We start from the raw sequence: 26,257 nt of genomic DNA on the forward strand, positions 1-26,257 counted from the left end.
CTGGCAAGCAGGTCATTGCGAATTTTGTATACTTGTGTGCAAGTTTCTGCAAAACAAAGTATATTTGATTTTCAAGATGACCATGATAATGATAATGATATTATCAACAACCGCTAAAGGAATTCAGAATGCAACTACTGTGAAGACACTGTTACTATAGGCCAGCATTTCTCAACCTGGGGGTTGGGACCCCTGGGTGGGTCATGAGGAGGTGTCAGAGGGGTCGCCAAAGACCATCAAAAATGCAGTATTTTCTGTTGGTCATGGAGGTTCTGTATGGGAAGTTTGGTCCAATTCTGTCATCGGTGGAGTTCAGAATGCTCTTTGATTGTAGATGAACTATAAATCCCAGCAACTACACCTTTAAAATGTCAAGGTCTGTTTTCCCCAAACTCCACCAGTGTTCGCATTTGGACAGATTGAGTATTTGTGTCAAGTTTGGTTCAGATTCATCATTGTTTGAGTCCACAGTGCTCTTTGGATGTAGGTGAACTACAACTCCCAAACTCAAGGTCAATGCCCAGCGAACCCTTCCAGCATTTTCCGTTGGTCGTGAGAGTTCTGTGTGCCAAGTTTGGTTCAATTCCATCATTTGCGGAGTTCATAATGCTCCTTGATTGTAAATTAACTATAAATCCCAGCAAGTACAACTCCCAAATGGTAAAATCAATTTCTCCCAACCCCACCAGTATTCAAATTTAGGTGCATTGGGTATTTGTGCCAAATTTGGTCCAGTTAATGAAAATGTATCCTGCATTTTAGATATTTACATTACTATTCACAATAGTCGCAGAATTACAGTTATGAGGTAGCAACGAAAATAATTTTATGATTGGGGGTTACCACAACATGAATTTAGTAGGGCTGGGCGGTTTCGTTTGTTAATTTCGTAATTTGTTATTAATTCGTTAATTTTTTGATAATGAAGCGATATTGAACCATTCAGGAGCAACTAAAAATCAAAACAAATTTTTCAATTCGTTTCGTAATTGTTTCGTAATTGTTTCGAAATCGTTTCGAAATCATTTCGTTATTATTTCCGCATGTCTGGTGCAAGTTTTATAGTTGTTGTTTGTTTTATCAGTGAAAAAAAAATATAATTATCACACCAACAGTCAACAACAGAGGGAGAGGGAGAGGGAAGCTTCAGAAGTTCCCCCTGTCCCATTTGGAGGGTTTTTTTGCGTACTGCGCGGTCGCGTCCGCCATTAACGAATCGATTCGTAATTGTTTCGTTATTGTTTCGTAATTTCCGAAATTTCGTAAATTTTGAAGTTTTTTAAAGAAAAATTTCGGAATTCTTTTAAAAATCGAAACGCAAAAACCCCCTAAAAACGAATCGAGTTTAGAAACAAATTTTTCCATGGTTGCCCAGCCCTAGAATTTAGGGATCGCATCATTAGGAAGGTTGAGAAACACTGCCATAGGTAATCCCTCCTGGCCAGGTCTGATAGTCTTCCAAGGGCAGAGTCTTGGTGGTGGATCTGTAAGTCACTGTAGAGATCTATTCTGGATATGTATGGTCTTTCACAATGAGGACATAGGGTTTCTTTGATGTGCCCTCTATTCATGCCTCCTCAAAATCCATGGCACCGTTGGTAACAGCTGACCTCCAGTTCTTAGTGTTTATGCCACATGCTTTAAGGTTAGCTTTAAGCCCATCTTTACATCTCTTTTGTTGTTCATCAACAATTGCCCACCGATAATAACAATGACAGAATAATAATAATAATAATAATAGTAATAATAACACTTTGTTTATATTCTGCTCTATCTCCCCAAGGGGACTCAGAATGGATTACAGCATACGCAAATATAGTCAAACATTCAGTGTCTTTTAATACAGTGAAACACAGTGAAATAACAATGACACACAAATACACAGAACAAAGATAAAGGCTTCCCCTTTCATCTCTTCCCCTTTCATCACCTTCCGTTCATGTCCCAGCATATTTCCAATTTTAACTTTACATTTGGCCTCCCCTCTGTTTTTAATTGTGTGTTGTTTTATTGATAATGTTGTTTATCTTATTGTCTATGCTTTTTAATTGCTTTATTGTTGTTATTATTGCTTGTATTGTTGTGTTTGGGCTTGGCCTCATGTAAGTCACACCGGGTCCCTTGGGGAGATGGTAGCGGGGTACAAATAAAGTTAATAAATAAAATAAATAAAATCTCTGGCTTCTGGAGGCAGTGCTCAACTCCAGCCATGGGGAGGTGCTCTTTTTCCATTAGTGCAACCTTTGCTTTCTGATAGTTCACTGTACGCAAACTTTGTTTCATAGAATCATAGAATCAAAGAGTTGGAAGAGACCTCATGGGCCATCCAGTCCAACCCCCTGCCAAGAAGCAGGAATATTGCATTCAAATCACCCCTGACAGATGGCAATCCAGCCTCTGTTTAAAAGCTTCCAAAGAAGGAGCCTCCACCACACTCTGGGGCAGAGAGTTCCACTGCTGAACGGCTCTCACAGTCAGGAAGTTCTTCCTCATGTTCAGATGGAATCTCCTCTCTTGTAGTTTGAAGCCATTGTTCCGTGTCCTAGTCTCCAGGGAAGCAGAAAACAAGCTTGCTCCCTCCTCCCTGTGGCTTCCTCTCACATATTTATACATGGCTATCATATCCCCTCTCAGCCTTCTCTTCTTCAGGCTAAACATGCCCAGCTCCTTAAGCCGTTCCTCATAGCGCTTGTTCTCCAGACCTTTTATCATTTTAGTTGCTCTCCTCTGGACACATTCCAGATTGTCAATATCTCTCTTCAATTGTGGTGCCCAGAATTGAACACAATATTCCAGATGTGGTCTAACCAAAGCGGAATAGAGGGGTAGCATTACTTCCTTAGATCTAGACACTATGCTCCTATTGATGCAGGCCAAAATCCCATTGGCTTTTTTTGCCGCCACATCACATTGTTGGATGTAATTTTATTGTGTATAAAATTACATCCAGGCAGTGTTTATACCGTACATGTGAAACATAAATGAATTTGATGTGTATACTCATCCCCATCTTCAAAATATCTCATTATGTATATGCACGCATTCCAAAATAAAAATTAAAAAATCTTAAGTATGGAACACTTCTGGTTCCAAGCATTACTGATAAGGGATACTCATTCTTTATCAGACACGATTAAGTAAATGCAAAGATGGCAATAAAATACGACACTTAAGATTTGTAATTCTTTGGTGGACTGAACTACACAGGAGTTGTGGTGCTCCTAATCCTGGTTGTCTTATCATTTCAGAGAGCTCTGTTATGTTATGGAGATTGTATTACACAGTAACGAAAAGTATGGTTATATGTGTAAAGTAATCTGCTTAGAGGGGGTGAGAGTATTGAACCTTGGGAGAGATTGCTGAGATGCTTCAAGGGCTAGTGGTAGGAGAAATGTGAGTCTGTCAAAGTTAGGAAATAGCGTTAATGGTGGGCGAGATAGAGAACGGGACTTAGGATAGTTAATTAGGTTCAGCTAGGATTATAACAAGATAGCAGAAAGTCCAGTCAATTAGGATTTAAATATACAGTACAACCCTCCCCCCACTCCAATCTGGAGAAATATGTTCCCAGACTTACTTAGTAGAAATCACAGATGATGGTGAATACTGTTGAACAAATGACTTCCAGCAGAAGTATACCATAAAAAAGGATTGTCATACTCATTTTCATATAGGGCCATCAGTCACATGGTTGCCTTCAAAGGGCTTTATGAATCCATAAATGGAAAAGCAGGTGAAGTTGATATATTGTATTTTATATGTTGTATGGCACTATTGTGTGTTATTTGTAAGCTACCAGAGTCCCTATGGGAGATGATAGCGGGGTATAAATAAAGATGATGACGACAACTATGATGATGGGTTGTTGTATGTTTTTTCAGGCTATATGGCCTTGGTCTAGAGGCATTCTCTCCTGACATTTCGCCTGCATCTATGGCAAGCATCCTCAGAGGTAGTGAGGTGACCTCACTATGGCCTCTAGACTATGGCCATATAGCCTGAAAAAACGTACAACAACCCAGTGATTCCAGCCATGAAAGCCTTCGACAATACATTGAACTATGATGATGATGACGATGAAGTAGAAGTCCTTGTAGGCTTTAACCCTGCTCACTCCCGGCACCTCCACCTTAGTCTTCCCACTTCCATTGGGTCCATGGCAGCAAAATAAAGGTCCTGATATATTTATTATAGTCCAAGCTTTTGTAACTTACACTCCACATCTTTAGACATCTAGAATATAACATTTAACATTAGATTATAATTGCAATGTGGGTAGAGATTTAAGGTTTAAGTGAACAGTAACACATGATCCCTTTCTGCTATCCAGTACAATGTTGATTCAGCATTTTATTCCATCTGACATAGTAAAACAATGGATTCTGTTCTGAAGGTGGTGGCGAGTATTGATTCGTGTGGTTGTTTACTTATTTATTCAGTTTATATTGAATGAATATTAACTGCAATATTAAAAAAATTAGGCATGCTTTATGATTGCAACGGGAACGAATCACATTATTCCGTGTGTTGTCGAAGGCTTTCGTGGCCAGAATCACTAGGTTGCTGTGATTTTTCCGGGCTGTGTTGCCATGTTCCAGAAGCATTCTCTCCTGATGTTTTGCCCACATCTATGGCAGGCATCCTCAGAGGTTGTGAAGTCTATTAGCAACTAGGCAGTGGGGGCTTATATATCTGTGGAAGGTCCAGGATGGAAACAGGAAACAATCAGGGCCAGCTAACACCTCCTAACAAAGGATTTCCCCAGGCAGAAAGCAGCCAGACTTTGAAGCTGCAAGGCTATTCAATGCTAATCAAGGTGGCCAACTGCAACATTCGTACTTGCCGACAAGAGTTCTTTCTCTCACCCTGGACTTTCCACAGATATAAACCCCACTTGCCTAGTTTCCAACAGACCTCACAACCCCAGAGGATGCCTGCCATAGATGTGGGCGAAACATCAGGAGGGAATGCTTCTGGAACATGGCCATACAGCCCAGAGAACTCACAGCAACCCACATTATTCCTAATTCTCTGAAAATGTTGCTCTCATCCTAATTGTAACAATTGTGAAACTGTAGCCCAATGTCTTAGGTGGGTGTCCAAGGGGACTAGGTGTATCCATTGAGGGTAGATCTGTCAGTGCTTATTACTCATAGACACATTGCTGTTCAGTGAGAATATTCTTTGAATGTGATTAAATTGGGAGGGGGGGGGATTCACAGGGGATGTGCCTATATTGCCTTCCCTATACGTTACCTGAAGGCGTCTGTACTAGTAGAAAACGGGATTCTGGATTAGACGGATCTGATCTGTTAGAGCTATAAAGAATTCCTCCTCACGGATCTGATCTGGTAAGCCTCTTATAATATTACAAAAAGGTATGCAATGGAATTGGAGAAACTAAAATTGGGGTTGCTTCTGGACTGAATCATCCCTTTTCCTTCCATCTCACCAACCAGTGTAAATATAGCATTTTGCTAAGGTACACAAGGTGTGCTATGTTCCACTTTTTCAAATGTGGAACTCAAATTCTTTCCTTTGGAACAGCCATGGGTAAACTTGGGCCCTCCAGGTGTTTTGGACTCCAACTCCCACAATTCCTAACAGCCTATCGGCTGTTAGGAATTGTGGGAGTTGAAGTCCAAAACACCTGGAGGGCCCAAATTTTCCCATGCGTGCTTTAGAACAATGATGATTATGCAGCTTTTATAAAGTGACTGAAATATAGCCGCCAGCTGTAATTTCAGTGGAAGATACGCAAAGTAGGTTAATCGCATGCAAGTTTGGTGCAGCTCTTGATGTACATTCCTAAGCCTTTTCTTTAGACCACTTTTTGGAGTACTTAATCAGCCTGAGTTGAGAAATGATGTCGATTATGACTTTGAGCAAGAAATAATTCTGCATTTGGTTTTGGTAATTATTCCCACTCACTTAATGTGTTTGCTAAGGTTAAGAACGTTGTGATCTTTTGGGGAGGAACTTGATTACTGCAGCAACAAAAGAAAAGAAAAGCATGGAAATGATATGGTTGTAATTCTCTGACTTTGGAAATAATGGCTTTCTCGGGCATGAAGCATAGCCATAATTGCTAAATTGAGTGAGTGAATATGGCCTAAGAGATTTTATTTATTACGCTTATATCCTGCTTTTCCTCCTAGGATTTCAAAGCCAATTACATCCGAGGGGATGGCAGATGCTAGGCAGAAACGCCTTGGAGAAGGGGCTCCTTTTATTGTTTCTAAGCATTCAGAATATTGCTTTGACATCGCTGTTTCTTGAACCTTTTCAATACTTAGCCTCTTTATATTATGTCAAATTTCTTAATATATAAGCATTATGGTTACTGGTAAAAAGTTATTTTTTAAATACAAGGATGTGACAAAACAACTCCTGGGTTGCTGTGAGTTTTCCGGGCTGCAAGGCCATGTTCCAGAAGCATTCTCTTCTGACATTTCTCCCACATCTATGACAGGCATCCTCAGAGGTTGGAGGGGTCTGCTGGAAACTAGGCAAGTTGGGTTTATATATCTGTGGAATGTCCAGGGTGGGAGAAGGAACTCTTGTCTATTTGAGGCAGGTGTGAATGTTGCAATTGGCAACCTTGATTAGCATTTGATGGCCTTGCAGCTTCAAAACCTGGCTTCTTAATGCCTGCAGAAATCCTTTGTTGAGGGGTGTTAGCTGGTCCTTATTGTTTCCTGTCTAGAATCCTCTTTATTTATTGTCCTGATTTTGGAGGGTTCTTTTTAATACTGGTTGCCAGATTTTGTTCATTTTCATGGTTTCCTCCTTTGTTTTTCCTCCTCTTTTTTCTGTGACTTCAAACCATCTCTGACTTGTGATGACCTTATCCTAGGGCTTTCTTGTCAATATTGATATTGCCTTCCTCTGAGGCTGAGAGAGTATGACTTGCCTAAAGTCACCCGGTGGGTTTGTGTAGATGAGCAGAGTTTCAAATCCTGGTCTCCCAAAGTCCTACCCGACACTTAAATCACTCCACAATGATGACTTAACATTCTCAGTGTTTAGAAGTGATCTTTAAATGGGAATTGGGGCATTTTTAGAAATTTCTAGACAAAGATTTTACAAGTTGGGTTGCCGTGAGTATTCTGTGCTGTATGACCATGTTCCAGAAACATTCTCTCCTGAAACAATCAGGGCCAACTAACACCTCCCAATAAAGGATTCCCCCAAGCAGGAAGCAGCCAGGCTTTTAAGCTGCAAGGCTATTCAGTGCTGATCAAGCTAGCCAATTGCAACATTCACACTTGCCTCAAATAGACATGAGTTCTTTCTCCCACCCTATCAGTATTTTTTTAAAACCCTCTAAAATCAGGACACTAAATAAAGAATAGATGGTTTTTATTGGCGTAGATGAGACTTTATGGATTGCATTTTTGGACTGATTTGGAGGACGTTTTAAACCTGTTGTAATTGTGTATTTTATTGGTGTTTTTATATTGTTGGAAGCCGCCCTGAGTCCCTCTTTGGAGGTTGAGAATAGAATGGGATGCAAATGTTCTAAAGAAATAAAGAAAGAGCAACACTCAGAAAACAGAGAAATCCTAGACAGAAAACAATCAGGTCCAGTGAACAACTCCCAACAAAGGATTCTCCCGGGCAGGAAGCAGCCAGGCTTTGAAGCTACAAGGCCATTAAATGCTAATCACATAGCGATACAGCCTGGAAAACTCACAGCCACCCAGTGGTTCTGGTCATGAAAGCCTTTGACAACACATTTTACCAGTTTGCTGCCATTCTCCTATATTAATCCTGTTTTAAAAATGAATTGTGAGAGTATGAAAAAGAAAGCAGCACCATGACGATAATAGTGCTGGACATTTTAAAAAACTGTAAGGAATAAGAGTAGCAAATGCCCTTTAAAGCACTAACAGGTAGCAGAAATGGGTAACTTTTAAATGCAAAGTTCTAATTATTATCTATAAGTACTGTATTTCTAAAAGTGGAATAAGATGAGAAATTAACTCCACCTCTTGTTTGGTCTTCCTTGTAGAATGAGTATGATGCCATTGGGGGCATTCCTTCTTTCTGCGCTGTGTTTCCTGGGGACCATCATCCCACCAGGACTACAATATGCCTCGTTTTCTTACAACGCCACCAAGTTTCTCCATTTGGTCATGGATCCTGATTCAGGGACTCTCTATCTGGGAGCGACGAACTTCCTTTTTCAGCTGACCCCGGACTTGACGATGGAGGAAGCCGTTTCCACGGGGCCTTTCTATGACAGCAAGGATTGCCTTCCTCCCGTCACCATGGAGAACTGTCCCCCGGCCCAAAAGACGGACAACTACAACAAGCTCTTGTTAGTGAATCCCCTGGAAAAGGAGCTCATCGTGTGTGGCAGTGTATGGCAAGGGATCTGTGAGAAGAGGAGGCTTGGCTCTATTAAAAATGTCCTCTTCCAACCTCAGACTCCGGGAGACACGCAATACGTGGCAGCAAATGACCCCAATATTTCCACAGTGGGGCTGGTTGGGTACTCCAAAGACAACGTGCCGCTCCTTTTTGTGGGACGAGGGTATACCAGTCGGGGAGTGGGAGGCAGCATTCCCCCCATTACAACGCGAAATCTTAGGGCTCATCCTGGAGAAATCCCAGGGCTAGATTCACACCCCATCTTCTCCTATGAGGAAACTGCAAAACTGGCCGTGGGCCGGCTTTCGGAATATAACCATCACTTTATCCAGTCATTCACTCACGGCTCCAGCGTTTACTTCTTATTTTACCGGCGGGATCTGAAGTCACACTCCCGTGAGTATAGGACCTACATTTCGAAGATCTGCCTGGACGACTCACACTATTACTCCTACGTGGAGCTACCATTGCTCTGTAGGAGCAAAGACAAGACTTACAGCCTCCTGCAAGCTGCCTATGTTGCACAACCTGGTGAAGAAGGAGGCAATGGCTCAGCCCAAGGAGATGTGCTTTTTGCTGCCTTTTCCGCCTGGCAGGCATCTTCGGGGAAACTGAGCGAGGAATCTGCACTATGTATTTATACCATGGATGAAGTGGACCGCCTCACCACGCAGACCAGGGACCTCTGCTATACCAAGGATGGGAAATCAGAGGAAGGGGTGGAGGTAGCTTATATCGAATATGACGTCAATTCCATCTGTGTCCAGCTGTCAGCGGTAAGTGGGCATTTATGGCATGTATATATCAATCTGGAACAGCTTGCGTGTAAATTGCAAGCAACACTGTTACCTGTAACAAGTTCTTCCTTTGCAATTGGAGCATGATCAATTTGCATTTCAAAAACATGCTTTGAGTGTCTGAAATTCTTGAAGCTTTAAGTGTTTTGACTTTTTAAGATCTTAGAATACCTGTCCTTGCATATACATACAGTAGAGTCTCACTTATCCAACATAAACAGACCCGCAGAACGTTGGATAAGTGAAAATGTTGGATAATAAGGTGGGATTAAGGAAAAGCCTATTAAACGTCAAATTACATTATGATTTTACAAATTAAGCACCAAAACATCATATTTTACAACAAATCTACAGAAAAGGCAGTTCAATACATGGTAAAGTTATGTAGTAATTACTGTATTTACAAATTTAGCACCAAAACATTGCAGTGTATTGAAACAGGTGTGGATCAGGGCGGGAGGCAGGCTCCGTTGGATAATACAGAACTTTGGATAAGCGAGACTCTACTGTACATAAAAAGATATCTTGGAGATGGGACCCAAATCTAAAAATTTAATTCATTTATATACTGGATACATAATATACTAATATGGATTATTTATTATGAATATGGATATATATTGTTACTTATTTTCATTCTCACTTGTTGAAACTTTAATTATCGTGATGTTCTCTCCACTCTGTGAATCCTTAAAGATTTGTGTGTCATTGAAAGCACCATTTCTGGTGTAGATTTGTTGTTTTCAGAAGATTTTGAATTGTTTGCAGATGGAAAAGTAGGGTAGAAAATAGAAAGATAAACTCAGTCTATAGAGTTTAGAAACCTTTAAAAACTATATTTATTTATTGATTGATTTACAGTTATTATACCACCCCTCTCACCCCAAAGGGGATTCCAAGAGGATCACAGAACACATATATGGCATCCATTCAATGCTGTTATACACTGACAAGACAGACAATTGTATGAGTACATAGATAGAGGCATATAGAGGCTTTCCCATCTTCAGCATTGTGCTCAGTTCCAGCCACAGTGAGATGCTGTTGCTCCACCTTCGCTGCTGAAGAGCTTTATATGTAAACGTTCTCCTTGATCAAATCGCCAGCATTTTTCTGGCATATCCTTATGGGTGTCTTAAATACCTCCATGCTTAAGCGGTAGCTATTTATCTACTCACCTTGCTGTTTTCAAAATTGCTAGGTAGGCAGAAGCTGGGCTAAATACCAGGAGCCCTCCCTGACCCAGGCTTCAACCTTCCAGTCGGCAAGATTTATTGCAGTTGGAGGTTAACCTACTGTGCTAACTTCTGCAGTTCCACAGCCAATCTAGCAATATTTTTTCTAGGCTTTGCTATTCCCTTGAAGTATTAAAGGATTTAATGAGAGTGCTATTAAAGTAGATTAGAATGCCATTAATATTCTAGTTCACGTAGTGAAACTGCTTTGAGAGACTAGCCACCAAGTGTACTGCAACAGCTCTTTTATTTTAGTTCCTATACCCCAGAGATCTGCAATTGCAGAGGGGCCAAGGGCCATTTCCTCCTGTTGGACTAGAACTGTATTCCCCAGAGTGTTCATTTCTTTTTGGGAAACATCAAGACTGATTTAATTAAAACTTGGTCTCTTTCGGCAGAGTTCACAATTGTAATCACTGCATCCCTTGGGTTTGTCCAAGACTAGTTTTAGCAGAATAATAATCTATAAAAATAAAAATGTAATGTTTGTTTGTGGGATTAACATAACTCAAAAAACCACTGGATGAATTGCTGCCAAATTTGGCCACAAGACACCTACTAACCCAAGGAGTGACCATCACTCAACAAAAAATGATTTGGAATTGTCGTTTCTGGAATTTATAGTTCATCTACAATCAAAGAGCATTCTGAACTCCACCAATGATGGAATTGACCCAGACATGGCACACAGGACTCCGACGATCAATAGAAAATACTGGAAGGGTTTGGTGGGCATTGACCTTGAGTTTGGGAGTTGCAGTTCAGCTACATCCAGAGAATACTGTGGACTAAATGATGGATCTGGACCAAATATCCCATATGCCCAAATATGAACACAGATGGAGTTTAGGGGAAATAGACGTTGACATTTGGGACTTGTAGTTACGGGGATTTATAGTTCACCTACAACCAAAGAGCATTCTGAACCCAACCAAGGACAGAATTGGGCAAACTTACCACACAGAACCCCTATGATGAACAGAAAATACTTAAGGCCATCCAGTCTAACTCCCTTCACCAGGCAAGAAAACATAATCAAAGCCCTCCTGACAAAGAGCCATCCAGCCATAGAGACAGATAAATATGATGAACACACACACACACACACACACAGATATAGTATCATTGATTTGAAAAGGATCCCTAAAGAAGGACAATTCTATGTTGCATGTTCCAGAGTAGGCCAACCAGAGAATCCAAGCATTTCAGACACTCAACCAGAGAATCTCTACATCAACACAAGCATCAAGAAATGACATATATTAGAAACCAACATTTTTCAGATCACCACACTGGGCCACAGCTACGCATGGCAGGGGATGGCTAGTAGTAATAATAATAATATTTTTTTGTCATGTCAGGAGTGACTCCTGGTGTGAGAGAATTGGCCATCTGCAAAGACGTTGCCCAGGAGACGCCTGGATTATTTTATGTTTTTATCATCCTTGTGGGAGGCTTCTCTCATGTCCTTGCATGAGGAGCTGGAGCTGATAAAGGGAGCTCATCCGCCTCTCCCCGGATTCGAACCTGCAACATGTCGGTCTTCAGTCCTGCCGGCACAGGGGTTTAACCCACTGCACCACCGGGGGCTCATTGCATAATAATAAAATAATAATAATAATAATAATAATAATACTTTATTTATAACCCACCCACTCTCTCCAAGGGGACGCAGGGCAGATTACAACAAAAGATGGCATACATTCAATGCCAGATCCAATACATAAATAAAAACATAAAGTAATCACTTAATCTACATCTAGCATAACAGACATCAAACATAAATTATATAAACAACACTTAACAGAATATGGCAAAAAGCAGTATGCAAAGTTCATAGCTAAAAACATTGCAAATTACATACATACATACATACATACACCTAGATATGTATGTATTAGTCATGGCCCCAAAATTTGTCACATTTGTTTCATCCGTGTTTCCGTTTTATTCCGTCCATTCGGATGGCACGAAATGGAAAAAGCCCCTCCTGGAACAAAAATGCAATCGATACGAAAGGCAGAAAGACCTGCTTTTCGGATCAATTGCCTAGGGCCTGGCAGGGCCTGCAGCCGTGCACCGAGTAAGAAGTGCCGCTTACTCAGCTGAAGGCCCTGCCAGGCCCGGGCACATAGTCCCAAAGCCTGCGCCCATAGGTCCAAAGCTCCCAGGCCACATAAGGAGGTTGTGAGGATGCTTGCCACAGATGCAGGTAAAACATCAGGAGATAATGCTTCTAAAACTTGGCCATAAAGCCCAAAAGACCTACAACAAACCAGTGATTCCATCCATGAAAGCCTTCAACAATTCATTGAAGCCATCTTGTACAAATATAAGGTGCTGCTACACTAGTTTCTCATTAATTTGTTTAATTCCCTTTTAGAGGCTTCTGAGTTCATGGCATTTACTACTTCTTGTGACAGTGAATTCCGTAAATTGTTTATTCATTGTATGACCATCAACCTTTCATTCCTTCTTCCCTCTTCTTTCTGGACTTGGAAGGTACAAACTGTACCCAAAAGTATAACTATAAAAATGTGAACTGTTCCAGTTCATAGGGTGCCAATGACACATTTGGTTCAGTGGGCAAATTAACTTTTGAGTGGGAATCTCTCAAGTGGGACAGCTAGAGCCACAAAAGCACCTGGCGAGAAGATAGTAAACTACATTTCCAACAAATGCTACGTTCAGCAAAGGACAAGAGGGATCCTCTCACCTCTGCAGGAGTCTACCATGTACCATGCAGCTGTGGACAAGTCTACATAGGGACCACCAAATGCAGCATTGCCCAAACACGAATCAAGGAACATGAAAGGCACTGCAGACTACTTCAACCAGAGAAGTCAGCCATAGCAGAGCACCTGATGAACCAGCCTGGACACAGCATATTATTTGAGAACACAGAAGTGCTGGACCACTCTCACAACCACCATGTCAGACTACACAGAGAAGCCATTGAAATCCACAAACATGTGGAGAATTTCAACAGAAAGGAAGAAACCATGAAAATGAACAAAATCTGGCTACCAGTATTAAAGGACTCAAAAATCACAACAGCAAAACAACAGAGGGGAAACAAACAGGCACATAAAATCACTCTCAACAAGGGATTCCCCCCCCCCCCCCCCGTCACTTCAAAGCCACTGAATGCTAATCAAGGTGATCAGCTGAAACATTCACATCTAGCCCCAGCAGACAAAAGTCCTTTGTCTCACCCTAGTCATTCCACAGATACATAAACCCATTTTTCCTACTTCCAACAGACCTCACTACTTCTGAGGATGCTTGCCATAGATGCAGGCGAAATGTCAGGAGAAAAATTGCCTCCAGAACATGGCCATATAGCCCGGAAAAACCTACAACAACCCAAACTACATTTCCTTTCCTGTCCTGTATTGCTTCTCTGCTTTACCAGAAAGATTTCAGGTTCAGTCTTGCTACATCCATTCAAAGGGAAGTAGATGACAGATTGGTTGTCAGAGACCCTGAAGAGTGACTGCTAGCCAGAATTGTCGGGCTAGTGGGCTTATTAACAAAAGACCCTCCCCAAAATGTACGGCAGAGTAATTTTTCAGCAGTGTGATCCAGCACCAGAAGCCCAAAGTGAAAAAAAGGAACAAAAACACACAGACCAATGTTATCTCTTCCGTAGGAACCTTTTCTTTATAGCAAAATAATATGGTTGCAGTATTTACAAGAACAAGGTTTCCATGATACAAATAATGTTCAACCTTCACACTGGAGCTTCACACACAAGGCCTTTTCATACCAAGGCCAACCTCACACTCTGAGGCCTACTAACACTGAGACCTATTCTTTCCCTGAGACATTCTCTCACACAGGCTTCTCACAGACTGAGACCTTTCTCCCACTGAGGTTTACCTCAGACTGACTGCTACTAAGCTACAGGCCCACCTGCTTCTATAGAACTGCAGCTTTTGCTGAGTCATTGCATCCATTTAACCCTTTCAGTGCTTGAGTCGCATTTTTGTAATTAAAATACCTAGTTAATTTTTAATATTTCTGACAAGAATCAATGGTGGTAAGTTACACAAAATAGAGGCCTATTGAAATATTATGAATTGTTTTAAGCCAGGGTTGGGCAACTGTCAGAGCAGAAGAATACATTGCCACCTGACCTTTGCGGTCATCCCTTACAACAGACCCCTTAACAACGTATTTTGAGGCTTTTTAAGCCTCCAAATGCCTCTTCTGGGCCTAGCATTGTCTAGTAAGACCCCCCCACCCCCCGTCACACACTCTCTGCCTCAGAGAGGGAAAAACAAGCCCTCTCTGAACAAATCTTTCTGCAAAAAATGGTAGTGGCGTTGCCTTAGGGTTGTCATAGGTCAGAACCTATGTGAAAGCACACCTGTATCTCCCAAGTCCCAGCCCAGCATTTTAAATACATTAACTCTCCTACTCCTCATGAATGTAATCTGCATGATGGAGAAGTTTTAAAAACTTGGTTCCCACCTAATGTCTGTACAGTGATAACTTTGGAAAGGATGAAGCACTGGATTGTCCCAAACCTTTCTTCCCATCTAATGTTTTCCCCATAAAATCCCCCTTTCTCCTCTTCACATTAGAAAGCTTTTTATATTTCATATATAACAGCCATAAAAAATAAACTGGGTTGGTGTGAGTTTTCCAGGCTGTCTGGCCATATTCCAGAAGCATTCTCTCCTGACGTTTCGTCCACATCTATGGCAGCCATCCTCAGAGGTTGTGAGTTCTGTTGGAAACTAGGCAAGTGGGGTTTATCTATCTGTGGAATGCCTAGGGTGGGAGAAAACTCTTTGCTTGAGGCAAGTGTGAATGTTGCAATTGGCCACCTTGATTAGCATTGAATGACCTTGCAGCTTCAAAGCCTGGCTTTTTCCTGCCTGGATGAATCCTTTGTTGGGAGGTGTTAGCTGGCCCTGATTGTTTCCTGACAGGCATTCCCCTGTTTTTTGGTTGTTCCTTATTTCCTGTCCTGATTTTAGAGGGTTTTTTTTTAATACTGGTAGCCAGATTTTGTTTGTTTTCATGGTTCAAATTATCCCCGTTCTTGTGGATTTCAGTGGCTTCTCTGTGTACTCTGATATGGTAGTTGTTAGAGTGGTGCAGCATTTCCGTGTTCTCAAATAATATGTTGTATTCAGATTGGTTCTTCTGGTGCTCTGCTATGGGTTATTATAGGTTTTTTAGATTGTATGGCCATGTTCTAGAGGCATTCTCTCCTGATGTTTTGCCTGCATCTGTGACAAGCATCCTCAGAGGTTGTGAGGTGACCTCTGAAGATGCTTGCCACAGATGCAGGCAAAAAGTCAGGAGAGAATGCTTCTAGAACATGGCCATACAACCCGAAAAACCTACAACAACCCAGTGATTCTGGCCATGAAAGCCTTCGACAATACACTCTGCTATGGCTGAATTCTCTGATTGACTTTGTCTGCAGTGCCTTTCATGTTCCTTGATTCGTGTTTGGGCAATGCTTCGTGTGATGCTCTCTATGTAGACTTGTTCAAAGCTGCATGGTATACGGTAGACTCCTTCAGAGGTGAGAGGATCCCTTTCGTCCTTTGCTGAACACAAACTTATTTGGGGAAAGGAGCTGGCAGAGGAAGAGTTAAGCTTTCTCCCCCTTCTCTAATTCAAATATTGTAGCTACTTCCTCACCCATTCCCTTTCTGCTAGTTTGCAGCTGCTTTGGCAGACTCCCAGCTTCCTAAGCCTGGATCTCTACAAACAACTAGTTTTGCCCTTAGGCAAGAGCTAAGAAGGTAACTTAGAGCTAGTTATTAATGAAGGAGAATGAGGGTTTGAATAAAAATCAGCTCATGCCCTTAACTAAGCATTTCTCTGCAAGAATAAGTCACATTGCAGAGCTGTCTCGCCTTCCAAAAACAATGGGGGATGTGTGAGCCCCTTTCTTGCACCTCCAACATCCCCAAAGCCACCAGATACTCCTTCAAAATTATTGTTTTATTAGGAAAAAAAAAGGTAAAGGTTTTCCCCTGACATTATGTCCAGTCATGTCCGATTCTGAGGTGTGGTGCTCATCTCCATTTCTAAGTCGAAGACTGCATGGAGCGCCATTACCTTCCCACCGGAGTAGTACCTATTGATCTACTCACATTTGCATGTTTTCGAACTGCTAGGTTGGCAGAAGCTGGGGCTGACAGCGGAAGCTTACGCCACTCCCCAGATTCGAACCTGCGACTTTTCGGTCCACAAGTTTATTGTTTATTAATATAATACCAACAAATATATATAATCCATGAAATGTTCCACAATGCTACCGAAGCAGTGTGACAACAGCCATCTCCTCCCAAAAGCTTATTCCAATTACTTCAAATTGGCCAAAGCTCAGCCAGTTTAACCTGGCAGTAAATCAGGAGTGATATCTAATCATGTCTGGGTTCCATTTTTGTGTAATTTTCAGCTGGAACGTGATCATACAGACTGCCATGCAAACGTGGGAGTGAAAATAGGCACTGATGCTGCTGCCCATCCTACCTTACAATGTATTTGGGGTGGGGAGAGTGGGTGTGTGTGTAACTTTGGATGAAGGCACACACTGGCTGGGTAACAAGGATCTCTCATTCTCAGGACCTTGATTCCATCCTTAAAAGGAGAGGGAGGAATCTCGAAGTGAAAGCATTGCCTTGAAATACACACACACAGACATATATTTTGGTATGAATCCTGCTGTAGACCTGCTGAAATCAATGGAATTCATCCATGTCACCATTCAACAATTGATTTATTCTGTTTATTGTAGCTGAGATTCATCAATTAGATTCAGATGCCTATAACGCCCTATATGCTTCAGGTCCAGCCTGACTTCAAGACTGCATCTCTTTCTATGAACTGGTGCGGGCTTTGAGATCTGTTGAGGAGGCCCTTCTCTCGGTTCCACCTCTGTCTCAAGTGTGGTTGGTGGGGACGAGAGGCCCCATGGCTTTGGAATACCCTCCACAGCGGAGTTTCTCAACCTGGGTGTTGGGACCACTGGGGGAGGTCGCAAAGGGGTTTCAGAGGAGTCACCAAAAACCATCAGAAAGCACATATTTCTGATGGGTTTAGGAACCCCTTTGGCATAGTTGTTTGGGTTCATAGTGCTCTCTAGATGTAGGTGAACTACATCTCCCCTAAATCACTCCAGTATTTTCTGTTGGTCATGGGGGTTCAGAATGCTCTTTGATTGTAAACGAACTATAAATCCCAGCAATTGCAACTCCCAAATGTTAAGGTCTATTTCCCCACAAATTCCACCAGAGTTCACATTTGGGAATACTAAGTATTCGTGCCAAGTTTGGTCCAGATCCATCATTGTTTGAGTCCACAGTGCTCTTTGGATGAACTACAACTCCAAAATTCAGGGTTAATGCCCACCAAATCCTTCCAGTATTTTCTGTTGGTCATGGGAGTTTTGTATGCCAAGTTTGGTTCAATTCCATTGTTGGTGGAGTTCAGAATGCTCTTTGATTGTAGGCTGACTATAAATCCCAGTGACTACAACTCCCAAATGACAAAATCAATCCACCCCAACCCCATTAGTATTCAAATTTGGACATATCGGGTATTTGTACCAAATTTGATCCAGTGAATGAAAATACAGCCTTCATATAAGATATTTACATTACAATTCATATCAGTAGAAAAAATTACAGTTAGGAAGTAGCAGAGAATATAATTTTATGGTTGGGGGTCACCACAACATGAGGAACTGTGTTAAGGGGTCACAGCATTAGGAAGGCTGAGAACCACTGCTCCGCAGGAAGATTACATTAGCCCCCACTCTCCAAGAGTTCGAACCAATTTGACTCTTCAAACAGGACTTTGACCTTGTTTAAGAATCCTTACTGATTATATTGGAGGATTTGTGTTTATCTCACTTCACACTTTATGGACTGATACTGATTGCAATTTGTTTATATCTGCAGCTACTGTTGCATTTTATTGATTTTTTTAACTAGTGAGATTTTATGATTTTATATGGTTATTGTTATTGTGATATTGGTCATTCACTTATTGTATTTTATGTGTTTGCACCAGGGAGATGGTGGCGGAGTAGAAATAAAGTTTTGTTGTTGTTGTTGTTGTTGTTGTTGTTTTGTTGTTGTTTTGTTGTTGTTATTCCTGTATACAGAGTGAGTCACCCTTAGTCAAAAGAGGTTTTCAGGATTCTGTTTCCAGTTTCTGGACTACTTGTATTCACATATATATATAATGAATGAGGGGAAAGGGGGCTAGCTACACATCCAGTACCCACTGCATTATTCTCAAGAAGCTCTTGCTCTACAACTGTCACAAATTGGACAGGGGAAAGGGAAGAGAGGGAAATCTCTGCATTCTGTGTCTTAAGTTATACAAAGTCCCTGTAAAAAGCAGAGGTCAAAAGAGGGAAATGTCCAAATGCATCCGGCTGCAACTGCCTCAGAAAATGTTGGAAAGTTTGACTTGCCCAGCCAATTCACACCAAGCTTGCCTCATTTCCAGGGATCCTGTTCTGCAGAAGTAGAGAGCAATGTGGATCAGCCTCCAGGAAGTCGAGTTCTTCATTTACATAATTTCCCCCAAAATGACACATTTTAGGAAATGGCTTTCAGTTTAGCAAAAATGTCTGGATGCAACCTACAGAGATTGTCTCTCCTCCCCAGAAATGTGTGCAATGTGCATTGTTCTCAGACCATTCCCAGCTGCCCACTTCTCCTGTAGTCTGTAGATGAAATATTATTCTGTGTCCAGATTCAGTTGTTTGCTGACTACACACAAACCCACGTGAATAAAAACCTGGCCTGCTCTTGTGACTAAAAAAAAGCACTTTGATAACAAGTAGCTGGAGAAGGCCACAGTGGGAAACCTGATCACCTGTTAATTGCTGCAGATCACACAGGTGTTAAAGCCCCTGCTCAAAGCTACAGTTCAGAAATTTGGCAAGACTTGTTTCTTGGCACATGAACAAGCCTGTTGTAATCTCCATTGACCATGAGAGGCAGAGTCACAGCTGTGGAGGAAAGGAAAGAAAGAAAGAAAGGATAAACATTAGAGAGCAAACTAGAATAATACTCTAGGTGACAATATTGAAAACGCAACAATGGTGACAGGAATTTAATATGTGATTGTTCCTGTGTTTGCCCATGCCATTGATCACAACATGTATCATTAGGAGAAGCATAGATCGGTTCCTAGGGGAAGGAGTATGGCATTCCTGCTGGATTCATGGTACTCTTTCCCCTCAGATGTTGTTGTTGTTGTTGTTGTTGTTGTTGTTGTTGACACAAAAACTGTATTTCCCAGCAAACAAGATCTATATGCTGGATTTCGTATCACAAAATCACAAGTCGAACACTTCCCAAGCGTCTAGGACTGTGTGATGTATTTTCGAATGATGCATGCAGATCCAAGTAAGATGGCCTTTTGCAGTTGACAGATCATGATTTTGTCAATATTTATTGTTTACAAATGCCAGCTGAGGTCTTCTGGCACAGAACCCAGTGTGCTGATCACCAATGGGACCACCTGTACTTGTTTATGCCATTTGATTTTGAGGTCTTGATAGTGGCTGAGTTTTTCCTGTTGTTTTTTGTCAATTTGACTGTCACCTGGTATGGCAACATCAATAATCCAAACATTTTTCTTTTCCACAATCGTGATGTCTGGTGTATTATGTTCCAAAACTTTGTCAGTCTGGATTTGAAAGAGTCACAGTATTTTTGCGTGTTCATTTTCCACGACCTTTGCAGGTTTATGATCCCACCAGTTCTTTACTGCTGGCAGGTGGTACTTGTGACATAAGTTCCAGTGACTCATTTGGGTCACAGAGTTGTGCCTTTGTTTGTAGTCCGTCTGTGCGATTTTCTTTTAACAGCTGAGGATATGGTCCATGGTTTCATCAGCTTCCTTGCACAGTCTGCATTTTGGGCCATCAGCTGATTTTTTGATCGTGGCCATAATGGCCTTTGTTCTGATGGCTTGCTCCTGGGCTGCAAGAATCAGGCCTTCTGTCTCCTTCTTCAGGGTTCCATTCGTGAGCCATAACCAGGTCTTCTCCTTGTCAACTTTTCCTTCCACTTTGTCAAGGAACTGCCCATGCAATGCTTTGTTGTGCCAGCTGTCAGCTCTGGTTTGGAATGCAGTTTTCTTGTACTGATTCTTTGTCTACTCGGCTTTGAGAAGTTTCAGATTACTGACTTCAATTAAAGCAGGTTCTTGGCTTTCCTTTATATATTCTGTCAGGGCATGTTTTTCTTCTTCAACTGCTTGTTTTACTTGTAAGAGTCCTCTGCCACCAGACCTTCTAGGCAGATAGAGCCAGTCAACTTCTGGTGGGGGGCTTAACTGCTCCAAAGATGCTGAGGACTGTGCTGGCAGTAGTGTAACTACCAGCAGGTTCAACCAAGTCATAGAGGTCTCAGCTGAGTGGAACAAAGAGCACCTAACCCATTAGCATTATGGAGAAACAAACTAAAACAGAGTCTATACTAGCTTGGTCGACGCCCAGGATAAAAAGGACCGTGGTGGATACTGCTGATTCTGGACATCCATCGACAAGTGGGCTACAGAATCAAAATACAAATAAACAATCACAGAAGCAGAATAAATATACAATGCCAGAAAACCCGCATTATTATTATTATTATTATTATTATTATTATTATTATTATTATATACACAACAAGATTAGTACACAGCAAACAAAATCACTATGCTGGCTGTTGTATTGAATCACACGTTGGACACTTCCCCATAGTGTCTAGGACTATGTGATGTGTCGGCGAATAATGCGTGCAGTAGGGTGGCCTTTTGCAGCTGTGAGATAGTAATTTTGTCAGCGCCAATAGTGTTTAAGTGCAGGCCAAGGTCTTTAGGTACTGCAGCCAGTGTGCCGATCACCACTGGGACCCCCTTGACTGGCTTGTGTCTTTGCAGTTCAATCTTTAAATCCTCGCATCGTGTCAGCTTTTCCAGTTGTTTCTCTTCAATCCTGCTGTCGCCTGGGATTGCAACATCAATGATCCATACTTGGTTTTTTAACACGAACGTGACGTCAAGAGTATTTTGCTCCAAAACTCTGTCAGTCTGAATTCAGAAGTCCCAGAGTAGTCTATGTATTCATTTTCTGTAACTTTTTCAGGCTTGTGATCCCATCAGTTTTTTTCACAGGCAAAGGGTGTTTATGGCACAAGTTCCAATGGATTATCTGAGCAATAGTGTTATACCTCTGCTTATAGTCCGTCTGCGCAATCTTCTTGCAGTAGCTGAGGATGTGATCCATCATTTCATCTGCTTCCTTGCAGAGCATAAACTTGGGATCTGTAGTTGACTTCTCAATTCTTGCTTTGATTGCATTTGTTCTAATTGCTTGTTCTTGGGCTGCAAGAATCAGGAATCAAGAATTATTATTGTTGTTATTGTTATGAGGTTTATTTGTACCCCACTTTTTCTCTTCACAAAAGAGACTCAAAGCAAGTCTTTTTTGGGGGGGGGGGGGGGGCAGGACTTCTTTCAGCATCTGCAGATTTTCCTCTTGTTTTTATCCAGACTTCGAGCTTACATATAACAATCTTGAACTGTGTTATAATTTCTTTCAGCTCCAGACTTTCAACTACGTTTTTTTTTTTACGTCAGAATAGGATTTTCAAGGATGGCGAATTCAATGTCTCCTTGAAAAAAACCCAACAGCCACATTTTGTTTGTGGTTAGAGGGCTATTTTCAATCAATGGGTCTTCAGCACTTCACTGCTTATTTCAACATCATGTTCTTTTCCTTCATTCCAAAGTCTCAGGCAATCAGGAATCACATAATAAGTGGAATGGCAAAATGATTCTTTATGCTTTGTGGTGAGTTTCAAGGCATGCAAAAAAAAAAAAGAAAAACCCAACAACCTTATTTTCATTTATACTGAAAAATTGAACAAAATCCCTTTTCATCCCTAATCCAGTTGTTTTTGTTGTGTGCCTTTTAGGGCTCTGCCATATAAATATGGATTATCTCCTTTAAACCAGATTATAAGGCAGTGTAGACTCATATAATCCAATTCAAAACACATAATGTGGATCATCTGCTTTGATAATCTGGATTTTATGGCAGTGTAGAAAGGGACCTAAGTCAACTGCAATTGATAGCAACCCTCTAGTGTTTTTCCAGCCAGATTTGTTCAGAGGAGGATTGGCATTGCCTTCCACTGTTTGCCCAAGTTCACCCAGTGGATTTCTGCATCTGCACACATATTTGGACCCTGGTCTCCCAAGCGTCCTAATTCTGCACTCAAACGATTGCACCATATACATCTGAGCAAATCCTCTCTCCTACAATCATGGAGTTAGAAGAGACCTTATGGGCCATCCAGTCCAATCCCCTGCCAAGAAGCAGGAAAATTGCCTTCAAATCACCCCCAACAGATGGCCATCTAGTCTCTGTTTAAAACCCTCCAAAGAAGTAGCCTCCGCCACACTCAGGGGCAGAGAGTTCCACTGCTGAATAGCTCTCACTGTTAGGAAGTTCTTCCTAATGTTCAGGTGGAATCTCCTTAGTTTGAAGCCATTGTTCCGCGTCCTAGTCTCCAGGTCAGCAGAAAACAAGCTGGCTTCCTCCTCCCTATGACTTCCTCCCACATATTTATACATGGCCCTCATCATGTCTCCTCTCAGCCATCTCTTCTGCAGGCTAAACATGGCCAGTTCTTTAAGCCACTCCTCATAGGACTTGTTCTCCAGACCCTTGATAATTTTAGGCGCCCTCCTCTGGTCACATTCCAGCTTGTCAACATCTCTCTTCAATTGCGATGCCCAGAATTATTGGCATTGTATTATAGCATTTCCATTTCTGAATGTATCAAACGAGGGAAATTTTAGTTCCTTGGCTGAAGGAGCAGAGAAGATTCCTTACACAGAACTGTTCCGCAAATGTTTTCATGCCCTTTGAACCTCTTCCCTGGGGAGATACAACAGTGGAAATCACTTTGCTTCTGTAGATGGTTCTGAAAGGATTCTGAGATGCAAAAGAGTCCCGCGGGACGTGTGGACTCTAAAAAAGTTTGTTTATTTCTATGTGTAGTGGGTTAGTGCTATCAATGCCCTTCCAGGTTAGGCCAGTTTAAAACAGATCCCTTAAAAAACAAACTTAAAACTTCCTGACCTGGTCTTCATTCCTTCCTTTTAAACTGAAAAAAAAAGACAATTGCTAGATAATTTTTCATCCTTCTTTCCAGCAGTGAGGGCTGACTCTTGGACTGTCATTAGGACTGAACAAAATCTTCGAGCAAGCATCTGGAACCTCAGCATGACCAGATAAACTTAAATCGGAAAATGATCTAGGAATGGCTAGGATGATGGAACGGTTGAGGATTTGAACAAGAAGATATATTTTTATAATTTTTATTGTTTATTGCTTTTCTGGTTTTAAAATGTTTTGTGATGTTTTTGCTTTTTACCGATGTGTGTATTTTTATGTATGGCATCTAATTGTTAGTGACTTGTACGCTGCCCTGAGTCGCCTTTGTGCTGATATGGGCGGGATAAAAATGACTTAAATAAATAAATACATAAATAAACTAAGCAAGTGAGATTTATATATCTGTAGAAAGTCCAGAGTGGGAGAAAGAATCCTTGTCTGCTTGAGACAAATGTTGCAATTGGTCACCTTGATTACCATTTAATGGCCTTGCAGCTTCAAAGCCTGGCTACTTCCTGCCTGGGGGATCCTTTGTTGGGAGGTCTTAGCTTTAGTGTTGCTCTTTATTTACTGTCCTTTATTTATTTAATAAAATTGTTGAACATTATTATTAAACATTGACAAAATCACCATCTTTTCAACTACAAAAGGCCACCTTACTTGGATTTGTGCGCATCATTCGAAAATATAACACACAATCCTAAAAGCTTGAGAAGTGTTCATCTTGTGATTTTGTGATATGAAATCCAGCATATATATCTCGTTTGCTGTGTCATAGTGTGTCTTATTTATTTATTTACTGTATTTGTATACTGCCTTTCTCAGCCAATTGGCGACTCAAGGCAGTTTCCAACAAATCAGTATACATAAAACATAAGATAAAAAACATTAAACAGTATAAGACATCACAAAAGCAATAAAAGCAACATCATAGTGTTGTTGTTGCTGCTCCTGCTGCTGTTGTTGTTGTTGCGGGAGGAAAGAACCACAGATTTTGAGAAATGTCTTGTGCGGTTCCAGCTGCAAAGTTTAGATGGAAATGCAGTGTATGGGACACAGACCTTTTCATGACTGGCCTTTCCAATGGCATGTGAATGTCACCCTTGCCTATTCATTACTTGTCAATAAAATCTGCAGTTTTGGCCATGCCAAGCTCAGGCATTGCTCTGCCACTCAGCTTACCAGCTGAAATGTCTGACAGTGAATTTCCTTCATCACACCCTCTCATTCTTGCTTTCAAGGCAGCCTTTCTTCGTAGGTTTTCTCTGGAAACCATTTCCCCGATGTATTCCCAGGCTTGCGCTGGAATCTATTTTCAACATATAGGGAACAGCCAGAAACACCAGACACTAGACAAAAGTTCAGTTTGGTTACTTCCGCAATGAAATCCTTGGCTTGGCGCTCTGGTGGTCAGGGCAGCGTTCTGCAAATGTAATTTATTGTGTGTGTGTGGTTCTAACTAAAATGTGGGCGACAGGGGATCCTTAAAACCGCATGTATTTCTGAAACAAACTGCATGTTGAGCATGGGTTTTGAAAGCATGCTTTGCAGAAGCTGCTACTTTTTTCAAAAGCAGCCCTATGGAGCCCCAATTCAAACTGGGACCATTATGTGAAGGAGGAGGGGTTTAACCCTGTCTTTTCCTTGAGAGATTATGTGCCACAAACCTCTTCCAGAACTATTTGTCTCTGAAGGCACAGCTTCATGCAAAAAGTATCTGCAGTAGGGAATGTAATAGAACCGTGAACAGTACAGTTGTTTTTACTGTTAATCCCAGAATACCTCCGATAACTTTGTCATGCTAGCTGAGACACTCAGGGATTTCTGGGTTGCTGTGAGTTTTCTGGGCTGCATGGTCCAGAAGCATTCTGTCCTGATGTTTCGCCCACATCTGTGGCAGGCATCCTCAGAGGTTATAAGGTCTCTGGGATTTGTTTTCCAAGAAAGGGAACTGGAAAAAGTAACACTGCCATCTGCAAATCTTTCTTTCTCGTGTCAGGGCAGCCAGTCAATTATATTACATTTCTAACAGAAAAAGCAAACAAACAGAGAAAATACAAAATGTGTGAGTTTGGTAGTTGATTAAATGTCCTTTGACCAGTATCTGGCCACTTGGAGTGCTTCTGGTGTTGCTGCAAGAAAGTCCTCCATTGTGCATGTGGCTGGGCTCAGGTTGCATTGCAGCAGGTGGTCAATGGTTTGCTCCTCTCCACACTTGCATGTCGAGGATGCCACTTTGTGGCCCCATTTCTGAAGGTTGGCTCTGCATCTCGTGGTGCCAGAGCACAGTCTGTTCAGTGCCTTCCAAGTCGCCCAGTCCTCTGTGTGCCCAGGGGGGAGTCTCTCATTTGGTATCAGCCATTGGTTGAGGTTCTGGGTTTGAGCCTGCCACTTTTGGACTCTCGCTTGCTGAGGCGTTCCAGCGAGTGTCTCTGCAAATGAAACCGATGTCTTATCACTTAAAATGTATTGTATTGATGCATCCAAAGCAATGGATGGACAGAGTCAGGAATATATTTTTTTCATGTCAGGAGCGACTTGAGAAACTACAAGTTGCTTCTGGTGTGAGAGAATTGGCCGTCTGAAAGGACGTCACCCAGGGGATGCCCAAATGTTTTGATATTTTACCGTCCTTTGGGGAGGCTTCTCTCATGTCCCCGCTTGGGGAGCTGGAGCTGACA

At 41.6% G+C, this 26,257-nt stretch overlaps 1 protein-coding gene across 3 annotated transcripts in view; it reads left to right on the forward strand.

Moving 5' to 3' along the window:
* The window catches only part of PLXNB1 (plexin B1), a 248,373-nt gene that overhangs the window by 147,621 nt on the left and 74,495 nt on the right, over window positions 1-26,257 (forward strand). For all 3 annotated transcript variants that reach the window (XM_060766551.2, XM_060766550.2, XM_060766552.2), the window contains exon 4: window positions 8,015-9,152. In XM_060766551.2, the coding sequence (XP_060622534.2) occupies window positions 8,016-9,152 (1,137 nt within the window). In that variant the 5' untranslated portion in view covers window position 8,015. The remainder of the gene's footprint in view (window positions 1-8,014; window positions 9,153-26,257) is intronic.

Source organism: Anolis sagrei, chromosome 2 (assembly GCF_037176765.1).
Source record: "Anolis sagrei isolate rAnoSag1 chromosome 2, rAnoSag1.mat, whole genome shotgun sequence".
Classification (NCBI taxonomy): Eukaryota; Metazoa; Chordata; class Lepidosauria; order Squamata; family Dactyloidae; genus Anolis; species Anolis sagrei.